This window comes from Mauremys reevesii, linkage group 3, assembly GCF_016161935.1.
Source record: "Mauremys reevesii isolate NIE-2019 linkage group 3, ASM1616193v1, whole genome shotgun sequence".
Classification (NCBI taxonomy): Eukaryota; Metazoa; Chordata; order Testudines; family Geoemydidae; genus Mauremys; species Mauremys reevesii.
The window spans coordinates 30302831-30330386 of NC_052625.1; the positions used below are offsets into that span (position 1 = coordinate 30302831).

Here is a 27556-nt window from a genome sequence, read left to right on the forward strand (position 1 = left end):
AGAGGGAGAAACAGCCTGATGCTTGGTCCTAAGCTTCCATGGAATTTCCTGCACGCTGCCCTCTCCTTCCCTCAGGGCATGCTGGGAACTGCAGCTGCCAGGAACCCTCTAGCTCCCTCCCTCTCCCCCCCAGCAGTCTTCTATATGTAAGCTGGGCTCTGGCGACTCCACTGGCCCCTAGTGGCAGCTAGCAGCACTGTAGCCCATTTCTGTGGGGGAAAGGAAATTCTGCATGCACAGTGTTAATTTCTGCAACATTCTGCATTGCCCAGTGGTGGAGAATTCCCATAGGAGTAACTTATGTAGATGTTTATGTTTACTATTGTGAATAGTCTCATTGAAATCAGATGCCTATCCTATGCAGGTGCAGTGTGGAATTGGGGAGATGTAATCTATCCCTCCATATCCATCCCAGACCCAGAGAAGGAGCTGCTTTGGTCCCTATCCTTTCCCTTCCAATGGTCACCCAAACATCTCCACTCATGGGACCTGATCAATAGAGTCTTGGGGTCCAACACAGTCACATCAGTACATGCCCAGTACCCCCTGACTTGCCCCCATTGCAGCCTTCCATGTCAGCCTATGCAGGGCAAGCAGAGTACCTTTCCATGGTGCACAGGGATGTGCAGATACTCATGCATTGTCTGCCTGTATGCCCTCAGAGTTTAATTGGTGCAGAGACCCTTGCTGGCTTTTTGCATCACAGGAGAATTTCACCATGAAAATAAAAAATACTTGCAAAGACAACCTCTTCAGAAAATTAGACCAAACCCATATACAATATATCTGAATATCCAGATGAGTGCCTGGTAGCATAGTGTATTGAGTGCAGCTGCAGAAAGAAGGTTATATTTAGGGTGACCAGATGTCCCATTTTTAAAGGGACAGTCCCTTTTTGGGACTTTTTCTTATATAGGCACCTATTACCTCCCACCCTCTGTCATGTTTTTTCACAGTTGCTATCTGGTCACCCTAGTCATATTTCAGGAGTAATCTAGTGTCTCTGGAGTTCAGGGGACTCAGGAGTACAAGCAGAGGGCAAACTGCTTGCTCTTAAACAAAAGAGGCTCAGTTTTAACACTGGCCACTTGGCATTCTTAAAGATTTCTTTCCTACAATTCTGCCTGCCTGCTGCATTACTTATTACCAATGGAGCAGATAGTAGCAGCTATTGCAAAGGTTGAATTATTCAGTATAATCTCTGTCCCGCTTTTTGACATATTGCTAACTTTGATATACATTTTCTAAGCTGATATAAATGCTACACAAAGAAGAAGAAGAGGTTAGAATATCTATGTTTGAATATATATCCTGGAGTATTTTAATGTAAATGTAACTGTCATAAACAGTTAGTTCAGGGTTAAGGTTTTCTTTTTCTACCTGTGAACACCTGACCAGAGGACCAATCAGGGACAAGATAATTTAAAATCCCTGTGGAGGGAAGTTTTTTTTTCTGTGTCCTTTGTTTGAGTGACTCGCTCGTTGGAATTAAAGGAGTCCAGACGTCTTAATTAAGTCCTCTCAGAGTTCTGCAATAATTTCTTCTATTCAAGCTAGTGAGTATTAGAAAGGGAACTAGTATTTTTATATTGTTATTTCTGTATTTGCAATTGTGTGTTTTGCTATAGAATTTCTTTAATTCTGTACTGTTATTGCTTTTACTGAGAAAGAAAGGAGGGGGGATTCTCTCCAGAGATTGATAAGTTTAGACCCTGTGTATTGTTCCATCTTGGTATTACAGAGACAGTTTACTTTCTTTTTATTCTTTAATAAATCTTTTCTGTTAAGGACTTGGTTGATCTTTCCTTGGGTGAATTCTCAGGGAAAGGGGAGGAGGGAGGAGGAAGGCATCCCTCTGTAGTTGAATCCCAGTATCTCTCCTAGGAGAAGGGAGGGAGGAGGAAGGAGGGGGGAATAGTTTACTTCTCCTAGGTGTAAGAACTCCATGGATTTGGGGCTCTTGGGATCCCCAAGGATTTTGGGGAAGGACTGTGTACCAATACACGTACATTATTGGGTGGTGGCAGCTTTTACCAGATCTAAACTAGGATTTTAGTTTAGGGGAGTCCATGCAGGTCCCCATCTTGGAACCCAACAGCTCTAAGTGGGGGTGAGACCTATGACAGTAACTTTTTGTGTGTGCATGTTTGTTTGTATGGCAGGAATGTTAAGGCTATAATTCCCTGTGTCCCGTTCCTATAGGATTAGGAACTATGCTGAAGAGGCCAATGTCACAAAGCATTGGGGAGCAGAGTGTGGTCACTGAAGAGTTTGGTGCTCCTGAAAGACTTTCAAGCTGTGTTTATTTATTATGGCAAAAGTTTAATAAAATGCCTGTTTCACATAGCACTGTGTTCTGAGAGTGAAAACATGTGTTGTCTGCTTGAAAGTGTAGTTTGGCTGAAAAGATTTTGTTCATTTTTGGATGGGGGTGGAGGAAATTCTCCATTTAAAAAGTGTGGTTAGGATTTTTTATAACAGGGACAGAATTTGAAACTTAACATGGAGACCAGGCGCATAGAGAGATGAAGTATCTTGGTTTGGTTTGGGAGGAAAAGTGTCAAAGTAAAAACAACTCTCCCTTCCTAAAGTTTAACAGAACCTAATGAAAACCTGGTTTCAATACGATATCCCTTAGATCACATTTTTGTTCCACATTCTTTCTACCCATTCTGAGATACTCATTGTTTTCTCCTCAGAAGACTCTGGGCACCTTCTGCATGAAGGGTTTGGTAAACGTCTTTTTGAAGCACACACAACAATATCCTCACCCCCCACCGGCCCCAAAGCCTAATATGAATAACTATTGAAAATTGGTCCTTTAATAGTGGATTACCTCTACAATTTCTGTTGCATTTTCCATATTCTTTAACTCCTAAACCTTAGTTTAATTAAAAAAGATCAGAGAGACAACCTATTTTTTCTTGTTACAAAAATTAAATTGTCACATTGTACACAGATGTGCTGTTCTTGTTAGCCAACATATCAGAAAGCTGTTTCAAGTGAATTCTTGAACAACAGCAGTGACAACATTCAGCCTATTCTCTTCACCTCAGTGAGCTATGTGACCCAGTCCTGCAGACACTTATGATGTAGTAACACATGGAGTCATTCCTGAATAACTCCATGCATATGGAAGCCCTTGCACATGCAAGCAGCTTTGCTCCTAAATAGTTCCTTTGATTTGCTTAGCCCCTAATTATCACCATTTAAATTCTACAACCATTTAGCACAATGAATTTTCATTGCAGCAGTGAAAAAATATATAGAAAAACGTCTAGGAAAGTAGATGCAAAATCTCTATTAATGCACAATGAAGGTTGAAGAGATAAAAAACACAGTAAGGAAATCAGAAAGTTAACGTTCCAGCTGCAACATTATCTCAGCCACATTGTACAGATGAAATGCTCTCTATTCCTGCTTCCAGGTTAAAGTGTAAAGTTAGCTCATAAAATAGATAATACCATAAAAACCGACAGGAAGTGCAACACAAGCATATTAACATCTCCATTCAAACCTTAGTTTTTGCTCTGTGACTGTACAGTCTTACCATTACATTCATGTAGATTTTTGTTTAGTATACTTTTGTATTTGTATTTCAGGTGGATCAGTAGCAACACATCTTAAGATTGCTTAACACTTTCTATCATAACTCTCTGTTTTCAATTGCTTGTAACTTTGGCAAACATTAATCACTTATGCTGAAGTTTGTCATGCTTGATCTCTGGCTGAAGTTGAATATTTTTAGAGAGTTTGAACAAACATGATGCAGCCATCCTTTGGGCATGAGGCTAGTGAAAATAGGTTTTGCCAGTGTCCAAAAATTTCCCAACCATTTTTTCAAATGCAACAACTCTCTGGCTTGGAACAGGATCATGCAATTCATCAGAAAGCTAGTTCTGTAAGGAACATGCTTGTTGCTGTCTTCATGAAAATTCACTCTGATTTTATCAAGCTATAAGCTCCAGAAAATTTCTGTTGGCCCAAATACAATAGAACTTCTACTGAGACTTGTCCTTGAATTCTTTGAATCACCTAATTGTACTGTGTATGTCCCAGTCCTCTCTGAGCTCACTACATTTATGTGAATGAGCTAGTCAGACCTGAACCTATGGAGGAGACACAGACAAATAGATCCTCTACTTCCTCTTGCTTTCCTCTGTCAAAATACCCATTGGCACTGAGGAAGGTGCACTGGCCTGGGTGCCATGAGTTGTAAACTCAAGTATCAGCCCTCTTACCCCCTTTTTACAATCCAGGTCACTGCTGGTAAAGCAGAGAATAGATCTCTAATACAGTAGAACCTTGGGAATGGAGCTTTGCTCCTAAATAGCAAATGTTCATAATTCTGAAATGTTCGTACTGCTGAACAAAACGTTATGGTTGTTCTTTCAAAAATTTACAACTGAACATTGACTTAATACAGCTGAAATTTTACTATGCAGAAGAAAAATGCTGCTCCTCCCCCCCTTTTTTAGTAGTTTACCTTTAACATAGTACTGTACAGTGTTTGCTTTTTTATGTCTCTCTCTTTTTTTTTTTTTTTGGTATCTGCTGCTTCCTGATTGCGTACGTCCGGTTCCAAATGAGGGGTGTGGCTGACTGGTCATAACTCTGGTGTTTGTAACTTTGAGGCTCTACTGTATAACTGATCGAAGTCTCATCCATTTAGCCACACCACTTTTCAAAAGTTTGCCAAATTTACATCCTCAGATATGCTGTGTGATAAAAGGGGTTATGCCCACTTTATCAACCCCTCAAAATAAGTAGTCCTCTGAGAATAACAGCTTGCTATTGCAGCCAACAAAAGCCTATACAATAGAAAGGGTTTGCCAGTGTAGCTGTACTGACACAAACCCTCCCAGCTCTATATACAAATAACAAATCTCATAACACAAGCAATTTTGCCAGTATGACTTTACCAACCCTAGGTCTTTTACTAGCATAGCTATTTCAGTTGGGATGTGGTTTTTTTTACACTCCTAACTCACAAACCTATGCTGGCAAAACTTTTAAGGTCATGTCTACACTAGCACTTATGTTGGCAAAACTTCTGTCATTCAGAGATATGAAAAACACACCCCTGCGCGACATACATTTTAACAGAATAAGCACTCATGTGCACAGTACTATGTCGGCAGTAGACACTCTCACTGCTCGTTCAGCTGGTTTTATTTATATTGGAACTGTTACTGTAAGCTTGCAAGTGTAGACATGGCCTAAGTGTAGACCAGTCCTACTACAATTACTACTTCAGTGTAAACAATAGTGTTTTGTGCTTGCAGTGCTAAAAATCACATTAACACCTGTGCAAGAGGTTGTTTCAAAAGCAGCAACTACGTAGACCTTAGACACTTGGAATGAGCCCTCCTAACACTAGTATTTAAACACACTGGTTTAATGGATTACATCTCCTCTGAGTGTCTGGGCTAAAGAGGACAACAGCCATCGGATTACACACATTTTTTTAGCTGTGACAGAAATCTGTTCTGTAAATTCTAGGTTCAAGCCAATGTCAGGGGTCATAAATGTTTACACAATAGAACTTTTTTGTTATAATTACATAAAATGTATTTAAATAATGTTGTTCAAAATCACAAAATCAAGCAGTAAAAGTTAGCAAATGCCAGATGTAAGTCTGCAACATTATTCGGCCTCCCATGTCCCTATGCATTGTGATACAGTCTTGAATTGGAAGATCACATGCTATTGCTTTTCCATAGGACCCCTCCCTCATTCAGTGCACAAGATGAACAATGTTAAGGAATATATCATGAGCACCAAGGAACTGTAACTGGGTTCAGCACTGAACCCACAACATCACACAGGATCGCCATTATATGATAGCATGTAGTATTCTGTTTATCATTTTACTTTTAATACTACTATGACATTTGTACTACTGATTAAATCCTGAGAGGTGCTGAGCACCTGGCACAGCCATTTGCCTCAATAAACTTCACAAGGTCTGAATGAAACAGGCAAAAAGAAAACCCTCTACAATAAGAATGGCTAGATAATGCTCACTGTGAAGTCAATGGAAATTTTGTCATGGATTTCAACAGGAGATGGAGCAGGCCCAACATTTTTTTTTTTTACTTCATCTGAAACTTTCATCTTAATTATGGGATAAATATGCCTCTGACAAGCCTTAAATGAATCACAAGTATTTTACTGAGTACAGCCTCAGATCCCCTCTCCCCACAAGCCAAGCAATTATGCTGTCAATTTTCAAGGAGATTTATTTCACTGGACAGTATTTGGCATTTTGTCATTCTATCAATCCAATACATCTGAAAAAAACCAACAACACTGTCTTGTTGGCAAAGTACACATGATTACTAAGAAAACAAGTTACCTGAATTACAGGCCTCATTCTGCAATCCTAATTTGGGCAAAATTTCCGACTTTAACAGAAGCTTTGTTCATATAAAAATTGTAACTAACCTGTTCTGTAAACCCATTCTTTGAGATATGTTGCATATGTCTGTTCCAATTTAGGTGTGCATATGCCCAGGGCACCAGAGTCAGTGATTTTTCTTTTAGTGATACCCGCCCGTGCATTTGCCTTGTGCTGGTGCACGATGATATAAAGGGTGGGGCCACATCCAATCTCCCTCAGTTCAAAGGCCATATCTATCAATCTTTCTAGCACCAGATTTAAGTCCCATAGAGGAATGGGATCCATGACATGGAGTTATAATCTGTCCCGATCCTTTAAGAAATTGACATCATATTAGAAAACATTGAGTGACCCAAAATTGGTATCTGGAAAGTGGAGATAGCTGCCAGGTGAACTCTTACTGAACTGATAGGCCTTGTTGTTTCCAGTGAATGAGTAGTCCAAAACATGCTGGCTAGAGGTGTGAATGGTGAAATGCCCTTCTATTTTGACCACCCATACAGGTGAGTGTATTTAGTACATGGCTTTCTGCTATTTGGGAGAATGTTTTTGCACATTCCCTGAACCTCCTGAGGCATCAGCCATGGTGCATCCAGGCCATAAGACTGAAAGCAGCCAGGTTGGGACATGGCAGAAGACTATAGTCCTGGGAGATCATGTCAGGATCTGAATGTAATGTCAAAGGAGCCCTGGCCGAGAGGCCCAGCTGCCCAGAGAACCAATGGTGGCAAGGCAGAATCGGTGCTAGGAGGATCAAGCAAGTATGATCCTGGCTTGAGACTGAACAACACCAAGAAAAGAAGGGGAATGGGAAGGTAGGCATACAGCAGTTTGTCTTTCCAAGATAGCGGGAAAGTGTCTGTCCATCATTGTTTGTTCCTGACTGAAATCTGCCCTGGAACAAAAGAATTGCATTTTTTTGTTGAGACAAGTAGCAAGTCTATAGGAGGGCCCCATTTTTGAAAAATGAATCTCATATCTGGCCTAAGAGACCACTCATGACCTCTGCTGAACAATTTGCTCAGGCAATCCACCAAGCTATTCTGCACACAAGAGAAGCTGGAGGCTTTGAAATGTATTGCAAGATGAAACTCCCAAAAGTGTATAAAGATGATCTGATCTGACCCTTCCCCAGGGCCGCCCGGGGGGGGGGGGGCAAGAGGGGCAATTTGCCCCAGGCCCCGAGCCCCACAGGGGCCCCCACCAGAGTTTTTCGGGGCCCCTGGAGCGGGGTCCTTCACTCGCTCCGGGGTGGGGGGGCCCGGAAAACTCTCGCGGGGCCGGGCGCAGGAGCTTCTTCTGCTCCCGGTCTTCGCCGGCGGGGGGTCCTTCCGCTCCGGGGCGGAAGGAGCCCCCGCTGGTGAATTACCGCCGAAGACGGAGCGGGACCCGCCGACGAAATGCAGCCCGGAGTCTTCGGCGGCGGGGGGCCCTTCCGTTCCGGGACCCACCGCCAAAGTGCCCTGAAGACCCGCGGCAGCCCCCCCCCCCCGAATTACAGCCGAAGACCGGGCTGCGCTTCGGCAGTGGGTCCGGCTTCGGCGGTAATTCGGCGGGGGGGGCCCGCCGCGGGTCTTCGGGGCACTTCGGCAGCGGGTCCCGGAACGGAAGGGCCCCCCGCCGCCGAAGACCCCGGGCCCCTGGAATCCTCTGGGCGGCCCTGCCCTTCCCTGCCTATTCACATAGAACAGCACCATAGTGTTGTCTGTGAGGACCTGTAGAGACACTTGCTTGATGTGAGGGAGAAAGGCCTATCAAGCCAGAATGTTTAACATTGTCTGGAATCCGGCTTGAGGTAGGAACATCCGGGCCACTGTATAATCCAAAATCACCCCAACAAACGTGATTCTCTGAACTGGTGAGAATATTGATTTGTCCTCAATGATCAACAGACTGGAGAGGGATTGGATCCTTGATAAACAGACTTCCAGTTGGAGCTTGGATCAATCTTACACCACCCAGATACAGAAATGCTTGCACCACTACTTTCCTTAGGAATGCAGCTACCACCGCCATGCATTTTGTGAATACTCTTGAGGAATCAGATCTCAGAACTATAGAACTGTAAACTGATAATAATTGTTGTTGCCCAGAAATCTTGGAAATCTGTTGTGACTTTGATGAATAGCCACATGGAAATATGCTTCCTTCAAGTGCAGGGCAGTGTACCTGTTGCCAGGATCCAGGGAAGGGATGATGGAGGCCTGGGTAGCCACGTGAAACCTTATTTATTAGCACTGTCAAGCAATAAAAAAAATTAATCACAATTAATTGCATGATTAAAAAAATAATTGGCATTAATCGCACAGTTAAACAATAAAAGAATATCATTTAAATATTTTGGATGTTTTCTATATTTTCAAATATTGATTTCAATTACAACACAGAATACAAAGTGTACAGTGCTCACTTTATATTTATTTTTGATTACAAGTATTTGCACTGTAAAAAAAATGTTAATTTTTCAATTCCCCTAACATAAACTGTAGTGCAATCTCTTTATCATGAAAGTTGAACTTTGAAATGTAGAATTATGTAAAAAAAAACCTGCATTCAAAAATAAAACAATGTAAAATTTTATAGCCTGCAAAATTCTTGCACTCAGTCCCAATTCTTGTTCAGCCAATTGCACAAACAGGTTTGTTTACATTTGCAGGAGATAATGCTGCCCGCTGCTTGTTTACAATGTCATCTAAAAGTGAGAATAGGCATTCTCATGGCACTGTTGTAGCCAGCGTCGCAAGATATTTATGCGCCAGATGCGCTAGATATGTCCCTTCCTGCTTCAGTCACCATTCCAGGGGACATGCATCCATGCTGATGATGGGTTCTGCTTGATAACAATCCAAAGCAGTGTGGACCAAGGCATGTTCATTTTCATTATCTGAGTCAGATGCCACAAGCAGAAGGTTGAATTTGTTTTTTGGTGGTTAAAGTTCTGTAGTGTTGCTCTTTTAAGACTTCTGAAAGCGTGTTCCACACCTTGTCCCTCTCAGATTTTGGAAGGCACTTCAGATTCTTAAACCTTGGGTTGAGTGCTGTAGCTATCTTTAGAAATCTCACATTGGTACCTTCTTTGCATTTTGTCAAATCTGCAGTGAAAGTGTTCTTAAAATGAACATGTGCTGGGTCATCATCTGAGACTGCTATAACATGAACTATATGGTAGAATGTGGGTAAAACAGAGCAGGGGACATACAATTCTCCGCCAAGGAGTTCTGTCAAAAATTTAATTAACACATTTTTTTTAACGAGCGTCATCAGCATGGAAGCATGCCCTCTCAAATGGTGGCCAAAGCATGAAGGAGCATACAAATGTTTAGCACATCTAGCATGTAAATACCTTGCAATATCAGCTACAAAAGTGTCATGCAAATACCTGTTCTCACTCTCTAGTGACATTGTAAATAAGAAGAGAGCAGCATTATCTCCTGTAAATTTAAACAAACTTGTTTGTCTTATGATTGGCTGAACAAGAAGTAGGACTGAGTAGACTTTTAGGCTCTGAAGTTTTACATTGTTTTGTTTTGCATTTATGTAACAAAAAAAATCTACATTTGTAAGTTGCACTTTCATGACAAAGAGTATTTGAATGAGGTGCATTGAAAAATACGATTTCTTTTTATCATTTTTACAGTGCAAATATTTGTAATAAAAATAATATACATTTTGATTTCAGTTACAACACAGAATATAATATATATGAAAATATAGAAAAACATCCAAAATATTTAATAAATTTCAATTGGTATTCTATTGTTTAACAGTGCAATTAAAACTGTGATTAATTGTGATTAATTTTTTTTAGTTAATAATGTGAGTTAACTGCGACTAATCAACAGCCCTATTATTTATATATTTGTTCAAATTGTCCAAGTCCCAGATGGGTTTGAGACCTCCTTTTGCCTTTGGAATCAGAAAGTAACATGAATAAAAAGCCATACAAAGCCTTTCCTTGGTGGAGGGGTAACTGATTCTATAGCTTCCAAACAGAGGAGGACATCCTAATGAGAGTGATCCCTGAAGACTGATAGGGAGGAAGGTTGAGATGGGGAATGGAAATAAACTGCAGGGTATAATCTTGGTCCACAGTACATAGGACAGTGGTAATATGGGACTAAGCACATAGGAGGGAGAAAATTGTTTGTCATGATCTGATTGTGATGTGCACGCCATATGTTTATGGAAATATGCTTATGTGTGTAAATATAATGTAACTGGAATATGCTTTATGCAAAAGGTCTATTGTAAAGTATCATTAAAAAGCTCATAATCTACTGAGTGTGTTCATCCTATTTGTATGAATATATCATTCTTGTGTCTGAAGCTAGAAATATGAAGTATTACTCTGATGTCCTATTGTAACTATGCAAAGTGTGGGACATTAATGGTGGCTTGGAATCTTGATGGCTCCCATTAACTAGGATAACTGGTGGTAAATGGCTCTGTTTACTAGTAAGCCTTTCTGTGTAGTGGGAGCCAGCCAGTGGGTAATGACGTCTGACAGGGCATGTGAACATGTCACATGATACTGGAATCCATCTTAAACCTGGTGCTTTTCCATTTAGAAGGAAAGGTGGGAACCCAGAGAGAGACAAAGGATTCCTCCCGCCTTGTTCCAAAGCTATAATAGGGGGTGGAACAGAACAAATGGGGCTGCAGTCATGGGAAAACCCCTAGTTACCACCTGAGCTGGAACTAACAAGAACTGTAGAAGGGGAAAGGATTGGGCCCAGATGAAGAAGGCATCTAGTCTGTGAAAGAAGCTTATTGGAACATCTCTGCGGGTAAGAGTTACCTGTATTCGGTTTCTTAAATGTATTAGGCTTAGACTTGTGTGTTTTGTTTTATTTTGCTTGGTAACTTACTTTGCGTAGTCTGTTATTCCTTGAAACTACTTAAATCCTACTTTTTATACTTAATAAAAATCACTTTTGTTTATTAATTAACCCAGAGTAAGTGATTAATACCTGGGGAAGCAAACAGCTGTGCATATTTCTCTATCAGTGTTATAGAGGGTGTACAATTTATGAGTTTACCCTGTATAAGCTTTACAAAGAGTAAATCAATTTATTTGGTGTTTGGATCTCATTGGAAGCTGGGTATCTGGGTGCTGGAGATAGGTAACCTGCTAAGCAGGTTTTTGGTTAAATTCTGCAGCTTTGGGGTCATGAACCAGACCTGGGTCTGTGTTGCAGCAGACTAGCATGTCTGACTCAACAAGGCAGGGTTCTGGAGTCCCAAGCCATCAGAGAAAACGGGCTCAGAGGTAATTTCAGCACGTCAGGTGACAATCCCAAGGGGGTCTCTGTGACCAAATCCATCACATTGATGTTCTATCCTCCACAAGGCAGTCAAAGTGTTTGGGATTTCCCATTGGGAAGAACTCATCGAAGAAGAAATCTGGCCAACGTACTGCATATGACCTATATTGGTCAGGCTGTCTCAGTGGGAAAGGCAGGTATCTCTGTAAAGTCTGAGTGTGGAATGGCTTTCTTTTAGGGAAAAGTGTATAAATTCCTAACAACTGCAACAGTTTCAAAGGTTCATCTTCTGTGAGAAGAGCGTAAGACCTTTGCAGGGGACATCCTGGATCGTTTGCTCAAGCTCCTGAAGTAGACCTGGGATTGAAGCCATGAATATCAGCACATAGATATTGCAGATGCCATCCTTCTGTTTGCTGAATTCATGCCACCCAAACATGCTTGCAGAGAGGTACAAGCCACCAACTTGCCCTTGTTTCTGGAAATCCTGCCTGGCATCCTCTGGCAACTTGTCTGAGAATTTCAGCATATTGTCCATAGGGAGAAGTTGTATCTGGCCAATAAGTATTATTAGTTAGTGATACGAAATTGTAGACCAAATGTGGAATAAATTTTCCTACCAGAAATGCCTAATTTCTTTGTGTCTATGTCCTTTTGGGTATAATCAGGTAGAGTTTGAGGCACTCTGATTCACTGCTGAGACTATTAAGGAGCCTGGCAAAGGACTGGTATAAAAATGTCCTTGGGAAGGGACATGGAGCCTGATCGTATTTCTCTTAGCTGCAGGAGGCAGAGCGGAGGGCATCCGATGCAAGGATTTTGCCAGTTCTACTATGGCATCATTGATAGTAGAGCCACTCTACAAGGCCCTGCCAAACCCATAATGTCTACCAGTCTGTAAGAACTCTCCTGGACTACCTCAACAGGAATATCAAGAGAGGTGGCAACTCTCTTTAGAAGGTCTTGATAACCCCTGAAGTCATCTTGGTGAGGCATATTCTGGAACTTACAATCTCATCAGGCAATGAACAGAAAGAATGCAAAGGAGGCTGAGACTGATCCTTCTGCAGCATAATGGTTGGAGATTCTAAAGCCTACAGGACTTCAGGGTCTTGCTCAGAATTACGATCATAGAATCATAGAATCTCAGGGTTGGAAGGGACCTCAGGAGGTCATCTAGTCCAACCTCCTAGACCTCCTCCCATGTGCTAGAATGTTGTCTGCTAGGAAGTCTGAAAGTTTGAGGAACTCGGGAGGACCTGGAAGTGGGAGGCAGGGCCCCCAGGGGTTCCAGTAGGGTCATGGGTACAGCATAGGACCCCAGCGATGACTGCTCCATGGGTCCCTGTCTCTAGGTTGTTTCTGGATATCAGGCGGATACCAGTACTGGAACTCACTTGATGAAGGAGAAAAGGATTGCTGCCTTCTATTCCGAGAGCAAGGGGCACAAGAGCCTACCTCACACTCTGGGGAGGACCCTCTGTCACCTGACCATGGTGGTGCTGTGAGAGGCACCCCCAAGTTCCTAGGCCATCGCTCCAGGGAGATTAGTACCAAGGATATCATGCTGGGTTTACCCCTGGACTGCACAGGTTGTGAAAGTACCAAAAGTTACAAAGATCTAGCCCCCCACAGTACTGAGGGCTAATCCTTCCTGCGAGGTAAGCGCACAGCTGGGGCCTGAGGATCCATTGGTACTGGACGGCTTAACTCCTGTACCATCAGGGAGCACAGCACAGAGAGGTAGAGCAAGTCTTGTGTGCTGCATAGGCCTCAAGAATTGTCCATACCATGAGATTTTCCTGGTGCTGTTGTTACATGGAAGTAGTTTGTACTGTAGTAGGGGTCAGTCTCAATGACCCAGGCACCAGTGTCAGAACTGATGACCCTGATGAGATTTGGTTGGCACAGTCTCATCTCTCTGTCCCTTTTCTCTGGGGCTTGAAGTCCCTTCAAATCTGGTAGCCATCTGTAATGTGACCCTTGCTAAGGCACTTAAAGCAGGTGGAATGAGAGTCACTGAGTGGCATGGGTTTCCTGTGGCCAGCACAAGGCTTAATCCCAGAGACCAAAGCATATCCCAGTACTGGGTCTCAGCACCCTGTGAATAAAAGGTGACCAATGCTTCAAAACAAACAAGAGAAATAAAGAAACCTATATTAATCAATCTAATGAATGTCACTAACTACTTACAATAAACAAAACACATTTCTCTGTAAAGAGAAAAAGAACACGCAGTAGCAAGTTGATACAAGCCAACTACCAATCTCAGGTGGCAAGGAGGAAGTGAGGGGATTTGGTCAGCTCAGCCCTTTATAAAATCATGCTGTAGCATGAGGTAGCAGAGGGCACTTGCACTTCCCTGAAGGGTAAAGATAAGAGAAAAATCTCTGACTCTGGAGCACTGGGCGTGCACACACCTGAAGCAGCATGGACATGTGCAGTTACGCTAAGAACGTGTGCATTTCAAAAGAAAGGTGAAATATGAGGTCATTGCACAGGTGTAAACCTCATGCAATTCTGCTGAGAACACAGCTACACAAAGAGCATTTAGCATTTAAGAAAAAAAAATTGGAGACACCCTTCTCCTAGCCACATTTGTTGGATATCATTGCCAATTGCTATCATTCAGTAGTCATCTCTGAATTAAGGTAGCTGAAGCGAAAATCCTTACCACTTTGTTATTGTTTAGGTTTGAAAGCTGAGGGCAATTGTATAGCTATTGGAAATAACACACAAACAGCTTTCAAAAGAGAAATGAAATAGTTTTATTGTTTGATTTCTTAGGAGACTGAGAGTAAAATTTTCCAAAGCGCCAAAGTTACTTAGGCCTGAGTCAGATTTTCAAAAGTGACTAAAAGCCAATGTGTCTTAGGCCCGCCTTCATTGAGATTTAGCATCCTAAGGGTCAAATTTTCAAAGATATTTAGGCACCTAATGAGATTTTCAAAGGCACCTAGGCCGGTTAGGCTAACCTGTGTTGGCACTTTTGAAAATCATACTAGGCTCCTATCTGCATCTTTAGGAGCCTAAGCCCCACTGAAAAGAGCCTCAGACACATTGACTTTCAGTCACTTTTGAAAATGTGACCTAATTAACTTTGGAAAATTGAAACCTGAGTTTAAGTCTCTTCCCTTGCCAATGTAGCAGGAAAGAAGAAAGCCAAATGCCATATATATAAGCATAGTGAAAGTATTTGGCCTATTCCACTAGCTTATAGCATTAAGCAGCAGTGGTGAAAGAGGTGGTTTACACAGGCAGAAACAAGTCCTTTTTAACCCTCTGTATGCATGTCTGTCTTTTGGTGTATCTCTATATATGCATATGTATATCTAAGTAGAGACAAGAAGGAGAAAACTAGTAAAATAAGCAGACCATATTTTACCCTGAAATATTTATGGCCCAAGCCTGGCCTCCATTAATCTACTTTTTCTGATCTGGAAGCACAAAGCTAGCTTGTTCCCAAAGTATAAGAGGAATCCTTAAGTGATTGAGCTGGTGTAGACAGCTGATCCTATCTCATCCCTTGCCACACAGAAGTGCTATAATAATTGGGCCTATAAATTTACCCTAAGCTCAATGCTAAAAAGTGAGTGAAGGTTCATAAAGTGTGATCACATTAACCTATAATAATAAATGTTGATGGGAAAAGTTGCAAAAGGAAAACAAAGACTGAATTAGTACAAACAAAAAGGCCTACAAGATAATTCAAGGACTATGTTAAGATTATGTCTTGTAAACAAGAGAAGTGTTGAACCAGAAATCAGTGAACCCAAACTGGTGTCAGATATTAGGCCTAACTATTCTGTCCATTACTTCCTTTGGGGATCCTTAAAGAAAGAGATTTGGGGAGAAAAATTGGCTACTGGAGCAGGCTTCACTGTCATGGCTGCCCCCCTACCCTTCTGGGACCCTGGACCCAGGGGCGGCTCTAGGGATTTTGCCGCCCCAAGCACGGCAGGCAGGTTGCCCCCGGCGGTTTGTCTGCGGAGGGTCCGCTGGTCCCGCGGCTTCAGAGGACCTCTCGCAGGCATGCCTGCGGGAGGTCCACCGAAGCCGCGGGGCCAGCGGACCCTCTGCAGGCAAACTGCTGGAGACAGCCTGCCTGCCACCCTTGCGGCGCCGGCAGAGCGCCCCCCGTGGCTTGCCGCCCCAAGCACGCGCTTGGCGTGCTGGGGTCTGGAGCCGCCCCTGCCTGGACCTTCTTCATCCTAAACCTAAGGGATGTTCTGACCAGAGCAGGCCAAAGAGAGATGATATTACTGCCTCTACTTGCTGAGCCCCAAACATCACCTGGGTTGTGACGCTTTTGTCGCTCTTCCCCCACCATGTCTTTTTCCTTTCCCACCTTATTGCTTCTCTTTCCTGTCCCTCTCCTTTTTCCTTTTCTCTAATAAAAATCTGGCTTAAACAGCCAAGCTTATATATTTTACAATACTTCCGAAAGCCTGTAACCAGAAAGAGGCAACTAAAAGCAATGCCCTGAACAGCCCAGTGCTGGTACAAGTTTGCCAGTTCTCAGAGTGACTGATAAGACTGTGTTATGCTTGTATTTCTCCAGCAGTGAAGATGCAAACAAAAGTCAATGCCAGAGAGAGATATCTGTTTTTGCTGTTCTTTTCCCTTTCTTTGGCCTGGTCTACACTAGGGTGGGGGGTCGAACTAAGGTACGCGACTTCAGCTACGCGAATAGCGTAGCTGAAGTCGAACTACCTTAGTTCAAACTTCTTACCTGTCCAGACACCGCGGGATCGAAGTCCGTGGCTCCCCCATCGACTCCGCCACCGCCGTTCGCGGTGGTGGAGTTCTGGAGTCGACGGGAGCGCGTTCGGAGTTCGAACTATCGTGTCTAGATTAGACGCGATAGTTCGAACTCCGAGAAGTCGAACGCTACCCGTCAACCCGGCAGTAAGTATGGACGTACCCTTTGTGTGTGTTGGTCTTATTTTGTCTTCTAGGAAATGGGATCAAACTGTAATAGCAGCAGTAAAAGCAGCTCCTGCCTATCTCAACTAACTTCTTCTCTTTTCCCAAAAAGGACAGTTATTAGCATCTTTAATACTATCCGAGAGACTGTTAAATGGGGTGGGGTTTGTTCGAAAAACTCTCCAGCTGAAGGGAAAGGGAAGAAGGGATGTTGTTAAATTGAAAGCCTTTTAAAATAGCTCACAGTTCAAATGTTTGAACTGTTTTCCCTTTTCGGTATCTTGAATACAATGTGGAAAAGGTTTTAATGATATGTTTGCCATGGGACTAAGCAGGCTAAGGTCTCTGTTTAATGTTGGACGGTGATAGGGTCTTGTTAACACCGTTGACTCTTTGACAGGGTGGGACTCACCACCGCAGCACCTCCTACTAGCTGTCTTGCCCTCTCCTGGTTGTGTCTCGCCTGCCATCACCTCTGCTCCTGGATCCATGTTGCCCCAAGGACCGCGGCATGCTCATCAGGACACAGCCCTCCAGCTGTCTCACAGTCAGTTCTCCCCGCTGTCAGAGGAACTGCACTTCACTGTCCAGCCACTTCCTTCAGTGGCAATCACAGCCAGTTGTGTGGCTACTTCCTGAGTGGTGAGGAAAGGATGTGGGGGGGACCCAGTCACTACTCTGGGTCCTGGCCCAGGGACCCTGTAAATGGCCGCTGCTTGCAGCTCCCCCGCCAACTCTTTAGTAGGTTTTCCTGGGCCACTTCCCTGTGACCCCAGCACCCTCTTTGCCTTTGCCTCAGGGCCTCAGCCTGCAGATCCTTGCAGCCCACCAGGAGTTGCCTTTAGCTCCCCAGGTGTCTGCCTGAAGTACTGTTCTGTCCAGGGTGCTTGCTACCCTCACCTTGCAAGGCAGCCGGCCCTTCTCTCTCCTCAAGCTTCAGGGAATGACTGAACCCACTCTGCTCTGCAGCTCTTCTTATATAGGCCAGCCCAGCCCTGACTGGCTGCTCCTCGCAGCCCATCTCCAATTGGCTGCCTTCTGTGCAGCTTTCTTAGGGCTCTCTTAACCCCTTATGGGCCAGAGTGCAGCACACACCCCATCACACACCTCCCCCTTAAGACTGACTACCCCAGGGGGGGGTTAATCATCCCTGCTTCCCATGCAGCTGTGCCCTCAAGATGTCCCTCTCCTGCCTACGTTTTCTGCCAGGAGGAGCAATCTGCCTCCCTTCTCCAGGGACATGGTCTCCACTGCAGCCTGTCCTGCTCCAGTGTGGGTTCCCTTATCTGTCTGGGTCCTCTCCATCCCAGTCATCTTATCATAGAATATTAGGGTTGGAAGAGACCTCAGGAGATCATCTAGTCCAACCCCCTGTTTAAAACATCTCTGTCTGACTCACTTTTGCTTTCCATTTATAATTATATTTTGATATAGGTGCACGCAAGATCTTGGAAATATCCTTTCCAAATGACATTCCTGGGAAAATGCTCCATAGTTGTCAATTCTCAATAATAATCCTTGAGGTTTTCCGGATTCTGTGCTGCATAGAGCTAATAGGAATGATGTTTCACACGTATCTGTATGTAAAGAGGAATGTGATCTTGGGCTCTCCTGCTTTCCATAGTACACTTTCAAACACATTGCTGAGGATAAAACATAAAACACACACTGCTGTAACTTATATAGTATAATGTGGCTGGTAGAATCATAGAATATTAGGGTTGGAAGAGACCTCAGGAGGTCATCTAGTTCAATCCTCTGCTCAAAGCAGAACCAACACCAACTAAATCATCCCAGCCAGGGCTTTGTCAAGCCAGGCCTTAAAAACCTCTAAGGATGGAGATTCCACCACAATCCTAGGTAACCCATTCCAGTGCTTCACCATCCTCCTAGTGAAATAGTGTTTCCTAATATCCAACCTAGACCTCCCCCACTGCAACTTGAGACCATTGCTCCTTGTTCTGTCATCTGTCACCACTGAGAACAGTCTCGATCCATCCTCTTTGGAACCCCACATTCAGGTAGTTGAAGGCTACTATCAAATCCCCCCTCACTCTTCTCTTAGGCAGCCTAAACAAGCCCAGTTCCCTCAACCTCTCCTCGTAAATCATGTGCTCCAGCCCCCTGATCATTTTCGTTGCCCTCCGCTGGACTCTCTCCAATTTGTCCACATCCTTTCTGTAGTGGGGGGCCCAAAACTGGACATAATACTCCAGATGTGGCCTCACTAGTGCCGAATAGATGGGAATAATCACTTCCCTCGATCTGCTGGCAATGCTCCTACTAATGCAGCCCAATATGCCATTAGCCTTCTTGGCAACAAGGGCACACTGTTGACTCATATCCAGATTCTCGTCCACTGTAATCCCCAGGTCCTTTTCTGCACAACTGCCACTTAGCCAATCGGTACCAAGCCTCTAGATTTGCATGAGATTCTTCCATCCTAAGTTCAAGACTCTGCACTTGTCCTTGTTGAACCTCATCAGATTTCTTTTGGCCCAATCTTCCAATTTGTCTAGGTCACTTTGGACCCTCTCCCTACCCTCCAGCATATCAACCTGTCTGTCGCCCCTCTCCAAACTTGCTGAGGGTGCAATCTATCCCATCATCCTGATCATTAATAAAGACATTGAACAAAACTGGCCCTAGGACCGACCCCTGGGATACTTCACTTGATACCGGCTGCTAACTAGACATCGAGCCGTTGATCACTACCTGTTGAGCCTGACAATCTAGCCAGCTTTCTGTCCACCTTATAGTCCATTCATCCAATCTATACTTTTTTAACTTGCTAGCAAGAATACTGTGGGAGAAGTATTTCTTCATATCCACAGAGCTAGTTATCTCAACATAGAAAGCAATCAGGTTGGTCAGGCATGACTTGCCCTTGGTGAATCCATGTTGACTGTTCCTGATCAGCTTCCTCTCCTCCAAGTGTTTCAAAATGGTTTCCTTGAGGACCTACTCCATGATTTTTCCAGGGACTGAGGTGAGGCTGACTGGTCTGTGGTTCCCCGAGTTCTCCTTCTTCCCTTTTTTTAAAGATGGGCACTGTATTTGCCTTTTTTACAATAGTTCGGGACTTCCCCTGATCACCACAAGTTTTGAGAGATAAGGCTCTGCAATCACATCAGCCAATTCCCTCCACACCCTCGGATGCATTAGATCTGGACCCATGGGCTTGTGTATGTCCAGCTTTTTTAAATAGTCCTTAACCTGTTCTTTCAGTACTGAGGGATGCTCACCTCCATACTGTGTTGTCCAGGACATCAGTGTGGGAGCTGACCTTGTCTGTGAAGACCGAGGCAAAAAGAGCCACCTCCCTACTTTCCCCTGCTGGATGTGGGAGATAGATCTCTGCAAGGTCCACAGTCATCACTTCCACATCCCTCTCGACAGTCTCTGACCTAGTCTGGTTCCCAGGCATCCCTTTGCTACCTCGCCTTCTCCTAGGGGCATAGTACCTTCTTATATGCACCAACAGCCTCCTCATGGCACCAACAGCCAACTCTTTGCCTCCCTTTTTTCTAAGGGCCTCATGTGGTGTTGCCCCCAGGACTGCGGCATCCTCTTCAGGACACAGACCTCTGGCTGTGTCACACTTGGTTCTCCCGCCCTTCCAGGGGAACTGCAGTCCACTGTCCAGTCACTTCCTTCAGTGGCAATCATAGCCACTGTGGTTGTCTGGCTGCTTCCTCAGTGCCAAAGAAGGGGACGGGGGAACCTGGTCTGCCCACTATATCATGTCCCGGCCCAGGGACTCTGTAGAAGGTTGCTGCTTGCAGTGCTCCCTCCAACCCTTCAGTAAGTTTCTCTGGGCCACTTCCCCATAGCCCCAGCACGCTCTTTGCCCTTGCCACAGGGCCTCAGCCTGCAGATCCTTGCAGCCCACTAGGAGCTGCCTTTAGCTCCCCAGGTCTCTTCCTGCAGCACTGCTCTGTCCAGGGTCCCAGGGTCCTTGCTACCATCAGCCTGCAAGGCAGCCAGTCCTCCTCCCTCCTCCCACTCCAGGGAGTGACTGAAACTGCTCTGCTCTGCAGCTCTTATATGGGCAAGCCCAGCCCTGATTGTCTGCTCCTCACAGCTCTCTAATTGACTGCCTCCTGCATAGCTATCTTAGGGCTCTATTAACCCATTATGGGCCAGTTTGGGGCACACACTCCATCACAAGGCTCCTAGATCCCACATAAATTAATATAACACGGGGCATGTTGAGAGCACTGAGACACTTCAGCTAATCCCCAGTTCCTGCAATTGTCCCTTGTGGGCCATTGCAGCTCAAGATAAATTAGAGCTAGTCTGAGGCTGCTCTGATTTACAGCAGATAGACACAGGAAAGTGGGTGGGATGGGTAAATGTGGCTTTTTGCTACCTTTTTCTCCCTCCCTCAAGTCCTGCACAAAGTGAATCTTGGCCAGACTCTAAGGACTTGGTTTTTAAATGTTAACATAGAGGGTCACATTTTGAAACCTCATTAACCTCCATTTTTATGCACACAATTGGCAGGTGCAAATAAAAACAGCAACAATTTAAATTATTTACATAGCCAATTATCTGACTGTGCTTCAAAATTAGGTGCTTAGGTGCCTAAACTGCATGTACAAAACCGTACAGTTATTAATACTAACAAAATTGTCTGCCAAAAATGGAACTCCGGTTAAGGTTAGGCTGAAAAACAGGCCTTTACGGTATGCCTTTTGAAACCAATTTTGCCATGCATAATTACAGAGATCTAGCTACAAAGAGGCTTAGGGCTTATCTAAATGGAGAGGTACAGCATGCAAAGCTAGAGTATGCTGCTGAACACTAGAAGTCCCCTAGCACGCTTGAGATTTTATCTAGACTCTTTGTCTAGACAAACCCTTAGGCTTATGGGCCTCAGAGTTCTGTCCTTAGTCCCCTCCTTTTCTCCCTCTATACCCCTTCTCTGGCTGATCTCATCTGAAGAGATGTTTTTGACAACTATCTTTATAGTAATGACTCTCAAATCCAAACCTCTACTCTGGAGCTCTTTTCCTTTATCCATACTAGAATCTCAAAGCCTACCTTTCTACCGTCTCCTCATGGACATCTAGTTATCAACTGAAACGTAACATGGCCAAAATCACGTTCCTGATCTTTCCCCTGAAGCCCTGCAAACCCCCCATCCCTTTTTCTCAAACCCATATTTTATGCACGACTTGGCCTTTTCTTTTGACCAGCACATCTAAGTCATGTCTAAATCTTCCTGCTTCTTCTGTGCAACATCTGCAAGCTCTGATCTTTCCTTTCTGTCCACACTGCCAAAACTATTGTCCAACGCCTGATTATCTCATGCCTTGACTATTGTAATAATTTCCTTTTCTTTGTCCCTGATACCTTAGCTTCCCCATTTCAATCCATCCAAATTACTGCTGCTAAAATTATCTTCCTGCCTCATCAGTATATGTCATTTTTCTCTAAGTCCCTCAGCTGGCTCCCCATCTTCCTCTGCAATCACAAACTTGTTGCATTTACTTCCAAAGACCGTCACAACCTTCACTACACCAGCCTTGAATGCCTGCTATGTTGACAAGGACTGTCATGCTTTCTCCCATGACTCTTCTTACAAATTTGAAGAGCTTCCAGTCAAAATCTGTCAAGCCGTCATCTTATCTTGAGTTTCTGGACTCAATACAGGGTTAAAAGGATGAACTGCTATGGCCTGTAATACAGGAGGTCAGATTACATGATGTAATAATCCCTTCTGGCCTAAAATTTATGAATCCTCCTTCAAGACCCTCCTCCATAATGCATAGTATAAACTGCAACATACTAATAGGTAGGCAGGTAGTAAAATGTAATTACTGCTTCTTATTGGCTAAGAAATGTGCATATGCTATTATTTTTGTTAGTCTGTGTAGTGAGCCGGTGTGGCTCCCCTCCTGCCCTGAGGAGGGAGCGCCTTGCAGACACCCAAGTGGGCGGAGCCACCACCACCAATCCCCGCCCCCCGGAAGTCAAGGGGCGTGGCAGGAAGTAGAAAAGCCAGCCGCCAGAGCTCAGTGAGAGCCCAGCCACCGCCGGGAGCAGACATGCCGGCGGGAGCTCCTGACTGGGAACCCTCCAGGGCCCGAGGCAGCTGTCCTGACTGGCCGGAGTTTCCCCGCGCCCGCTACGAGGAGGAGCCACCGGAGCTTCCCCGTGACCGGTACCCGGGGGAGCCGCTGGAACTCCCCCGCGCCCACTATGAAGAGGAGCTGCCGGAGCTTCCCCATCCCTGCTGTTACCCAGAGGAGCCGCCCGAGCACGCCTGGCCGGACTTCCCCGAGGAGCTGCCAGACCTGCCACCAAGCCCCGGCCTTGAGGAGCCTATGCTGGTTGACTGGCCGGGAGCTGGTGCCACGGACGAGGTAGGCCCTGAGGGGGGAAATGGAAGTAGCCCGGGGGTAGCCGACCCCTGTCAGGCTGCAGACGCAGAGGTCCCGATGTCAGTGTGTTGCGGTCAGGACCCCACTGACCAGCGGCAGTGATAGCCGCTGCTAGGGCCCCGGGCTGGGACACAGTGGAGTGGGTGGGCCTGTGTCCCCCCTGCCACCCCTCGCACGGGTGGCAGTTTTCCCCCTCGCCCAGAACTCAGGTGTAAGGGCCTGGGCCTGGAGACCTACTGTTTGCTGCTCAGCCCCTGCTCCAAAGGGCCTGAGCTCATTGTACTGTTTGCTGCTCAGCCCCTGCTCCAAAGGGCCTGAGCCTATTGTACTGTTTACTGCTCAGCCCCTGCTCCAAAGGGCCTGAGCCTATTGTACTGCTTACTGCTCAGCCCCTGCTCCAAAGGGCCTGAGCCTATTGTACTGTTTACTGCTCAGCCCCTGCAACCAAGGGCCTGAGTCTCTTGTACTGTTTACTGCTCAGCCCCTGCCACAAAGGGCCTGAGCCTATTATACGGTTTACTGCTCAGCCCCTGCCACAGAGGGCCTGAGGTTCTTAAACACTGTTTACTATTGTTCAGCCAGTTCCACAGAAGACATGGAGTGAGTCGGTGTGGCTCCCCTCCTGCCCTCAGGAGAGTTGAGCCCCGGCACGATCGATTACAGTCTGTCTCTTCACCCCATCCTATGTCATGTATAGACTATTATATCTTATGTTTTTAGATTGTGGCACACGTAGCCTGTCAGGATGAGAGACCTGTTTTGATGGTTCATCTTGTAGGCTAATGGATCCAGAGCATTTCCAGGAGACCTGGAAGGATATGACTGATCCTCCAACAGACCACTCTGTTGATGATTCGGTAGGATTTTATAATAATATTTTTTCTTCTACCCTTGACGGGTAGCCCCTAGCTGACCTTTTAGTTGGCTTCATCATCACAGTTCACCTTGGTATACAGATGATTTGCAACAGATGAAATGTGAGGGAAGATGCTTACAGGGGCAGGTGCAGAACTCTGGTGCTGAATATGATCTGCTATGTCAAATAATTTTTAATCCCACATGCTTGAGTTGTACAGCAGGCAAACATGATATTCTTTGCCTCATCATGGCATCTGCAAAAGTTCAGTAAGAGCATTTGTTCTGAATGCTTGATCAACCCAATCTGACTCCACGCAGTGTCTTATTTGTGTCCCACTCAGTGAGAAAAACTTTGATTATTTTACAGTAAAATTATGTATATTTAGACTGAGGTGTTTGCTTTCATGGTTACAGAATGTTGTCTGGAGTAGACAAAAGCTAGGTCTTTTCTGGCTGAGTTTAAGCCACTAATGCTCTTTGAAGTACTGGAGGTATTGGAAGGACCTTGTCCTATTATGTGAACCTGTGTCCCTCCTGGCAGGTGAAAGCCTGTGGGAAAGTACTGAGTCCATTACAGGTTGAGATTGTCAGTACCTCTCTTCAGGAAATCAAGTTATTGGTTCTCTTAAGGATGCTGTCTTGTAGTCTTTGACTAAAACAAAACAAAACAAACATCCCCCCCCACACACACACTGATGCTGGCAATGACTAATTACTGGCCAGTATTTAATCTTCCATTTTGATAGAGAAAGTTGTGAGGAGACACTTGTCTGATAGTCTGGCTACAGATTTGGGGGTGGCACAGAAACAGCGCTGTTATCATGATAACCCAGCAATGAAAACCAAGTTCCATGTTGAAATTGTCTATTCTTTCAGCAGTATTTGATACTACCGACAATTAGGTTTTGCTGACTCTCTTACAGTGGATGCTGCAGCTCTTAGGTGGCTTTGATCTTTCCATGTTGACCCTTTCCACAGGGCAAGGTGCGGCAATTACTCCTTCTTTCTAAGGGCCCTTAGTCTTTGTGTTGTCTTTAATTCCACAAGATTCTATTTTGTCTCCCCTCTAGCTGACATGTATAGAGGGCAGCTGGAAAGCTTGGTGAGAAGGCCTGGGCTTCTGGTGCTTGCCATTTGTGGATAACGTCCAGCTTTATGTCTCCATTTCACTCAAACTAGACAGTCCTCTTGAATATCTGGGGGTTATGTTGATCCTTTTCTGTTATGACTTGATTATATAACAGCAATTACAAATATAGCTTTTTTACCATCTGCAAGGGGATTGTGACAGTTATTCATATTTTCATCACCTCAAGAATGGTATATCTCAGTGTGCTCTACATGGGGCCAAACCTACACCAGGCACTTGAGTAGGAGGAATATGCTGCAGCCCACTCGCTAACTGGTGTCTATGGGTGGGCAGCATACATTACCAGTGCTCTATGATATCCACAGGCTGCATGTTGGTTTTCTTCTATAAATGTCCAAAAGGGCTTGAGATCTTCTGACCTGAAGGATGGAGTCTCTCCTTGTGCCAAGCTATCACAACTGTGATCAGCAGACTTCTCTGAACTTGATATCCCTTGTTAAAAAAAGGGGACTACAGGCAGAGCATTCTCCATAAGGATCACTTTACTTTGCAATGTTCTGCCCTCAAAGATCTGATATAGCCCAAAGCTGTTGACCTTCATTCAGAGAACATTAAAGTTGCAAAGTCAAGCACTCAAAAATTAGGAAATGCCACATTTAAGGTTACTGGTGCAACCTTAATTCTGTGCCGTTGTGTGTACAGATTATGATATATAATTACACTGTCACATACTATTGTTTTGAGAGGATCCCTGTCTCTTCCAATGGAAGGATAGAGCTCCCAGGATGGAGAAAAGCTAAAACTCAAGGCACACTGTAAATCCTAACAAATTTGAGCTCTTATGACCAAGGGATGAAGAGAGTTTCAAAAGTGTGGGGCCCCAATGGAGAATGTCTTTAGAGCTGCCCCCTCTCACTTATACCAACAACGGGGCTCAAACTCAGCTGCCTCCATTGACCACAACTCTGGCAGCATGTTATGAGGAGAGAGGTGGAGTAGGCTTCTGGCCTGTCTCACAGCCAGGAAGGACTAACACCATGCTCAAAGTCTATTCAGGCTCTTCCTTCAGGGCACAGTTTTATTCTTCCAACACAAAACAACACATCAAAGCTATTCCCCTGACCCACACAAGCTGCAGGGACCTAAAGGTGTTCTCTCTTTCTTCTCTCTCACCTCCTGCATGGTCTGCCACAGGCATCCAGGTGTTTCCCATAGCGCCTTCCTTCAACCAAACTCAGGACATATATAAGTAAAAAGCTTAAGGTCTTAAAATCAACTTGTTATTGAATCTTCAATGTAGGTTTTGTGGCGCTATTGAGATTTTACTATGGGATAAAGTAAGAGGAAGTGGTTGGGAGCAAAGCTCTGTCACTACACTGTTCACAGCAGAAGGGAGCTCTCCCTCCTCTCCATGGCTTGGCTAAGTATATCTCCTCCAGAGCTCCCCCTCCTCCTAAGCTGGTTCAGAGAGTGCTCTCCCTTTTTTTCTTTTTAACCACTGAGTTCTACAAAGCTGTCATTGTGGTTCCCTATCCTACCAAAACCCAAGAGGTAGTTTGAGTCTCAAGCTGCTGTTGATGTTACAATACAGTTTGTTGCCATAGCCAAGAGGAGATACAGTGGCCAAATTAAGTCAAGTAGAGAAAATAGTGGATTTTACCTGATTTTTTAAGTGCAATATTTAATACTTTTGTTTGACACACACACTTGAAGGTCACAAGTGACCTGCCAGTCCTAGACACACTTTGACAGACCATTACAATTATTTCAGGAGCAGTGAACTTTACCAAGCATGATTCTGAACCAGTGTTTCTAAGCTCTACAAAGAGTGGATATAGAACACCACAAACAATCTGTAGATACCACAGTCTGAGCACTTCATTGTGTCACATTCTCACTCTCCTTATGTCCTTCACAAAATGTAACCCTGGAATATGATTGCACCATCTCATAGCAGCCTCCAGTATTGAATTAAAATTTATCAATGCAATAAATCATTTCACTTCACACAACAAGCTTCCTTTAAACCAGGATCAATACTAACTAGCTGCAGTCCACCATAAAAAGCTTGTATTTATAACCCCTTCTCACTCCCTTTCACAATATCGAAGGACATCAGAGAATCACAGATTGTGAGATTAGGTTAGGAAATATCTTTACAATTGAGTTTATTGTTAAAAGAAACTAATGAAAAGATATGTTCAAAACACAAGTTTTTAAATAATACAGTAGGTAGATCATAAAATTTTTAGAGATAGACAGAGAAAGTATTGTCTGGATTCAAATTAGGCTGAGATGAGGGTTTGGAACCAGATATGATGTAATGAATTGAACTGTTCACAAGGTAGCTCACGAAAGCTCATGCTACAATAAATTTGTTAGTCTTTAAGGTGCCACAAGTACTGCTGTTCTTTTTAAGGTCAGCTGTATTCACAAGGTTTTAGATACACTCAAGAAATGAAAATAGGTCATTTTTGTCTTTGATTCTGATTGAAGGGACAGGTTCAAATATTGGAATCCCAGCCAAAATACAAAGGTGTTGGATCAGAGGTTCTCGTATTTGCCTATCTCTAGAAATCATGATGTGACATTTGTGATGGATTTATGGCTGATGATATTTACCTCT

At 44.3% G+C, this 27556-nt stretch overlaps 1 protein-coding gene across 18 annotated transcripts in view; it reads right to left on the reverse strand.

The window, feature by feature from the left end:
• Nucleotides 1–27556, reverse strand: part of NRXN1 (neurexin 1) — a 1269767-nt gene that overhangs the window by 777293 nt on the left and 464918 nt on the right. For 17 of the 18 annotated variants that reach the window (XM_039529862.1, XM_039529854.1, XM_039529856.1 and 14 more), the window contains one exon: nucleotides 27553–27556. This exon is cut by the window's right edge and continues 158 nt beyond it. The exons of the other annotated variant lie outside the window; for it this stretch is intronic. In XM_039529862.1, coding sequence (XP_039385796.1) covers nucleotides 27553–27556 — 4 coding nt within the window. The remainder of the gene's footprint in view (nucleotides 1–27552) is intronic. 18 annotated transcript variants of the gene reach the window in all.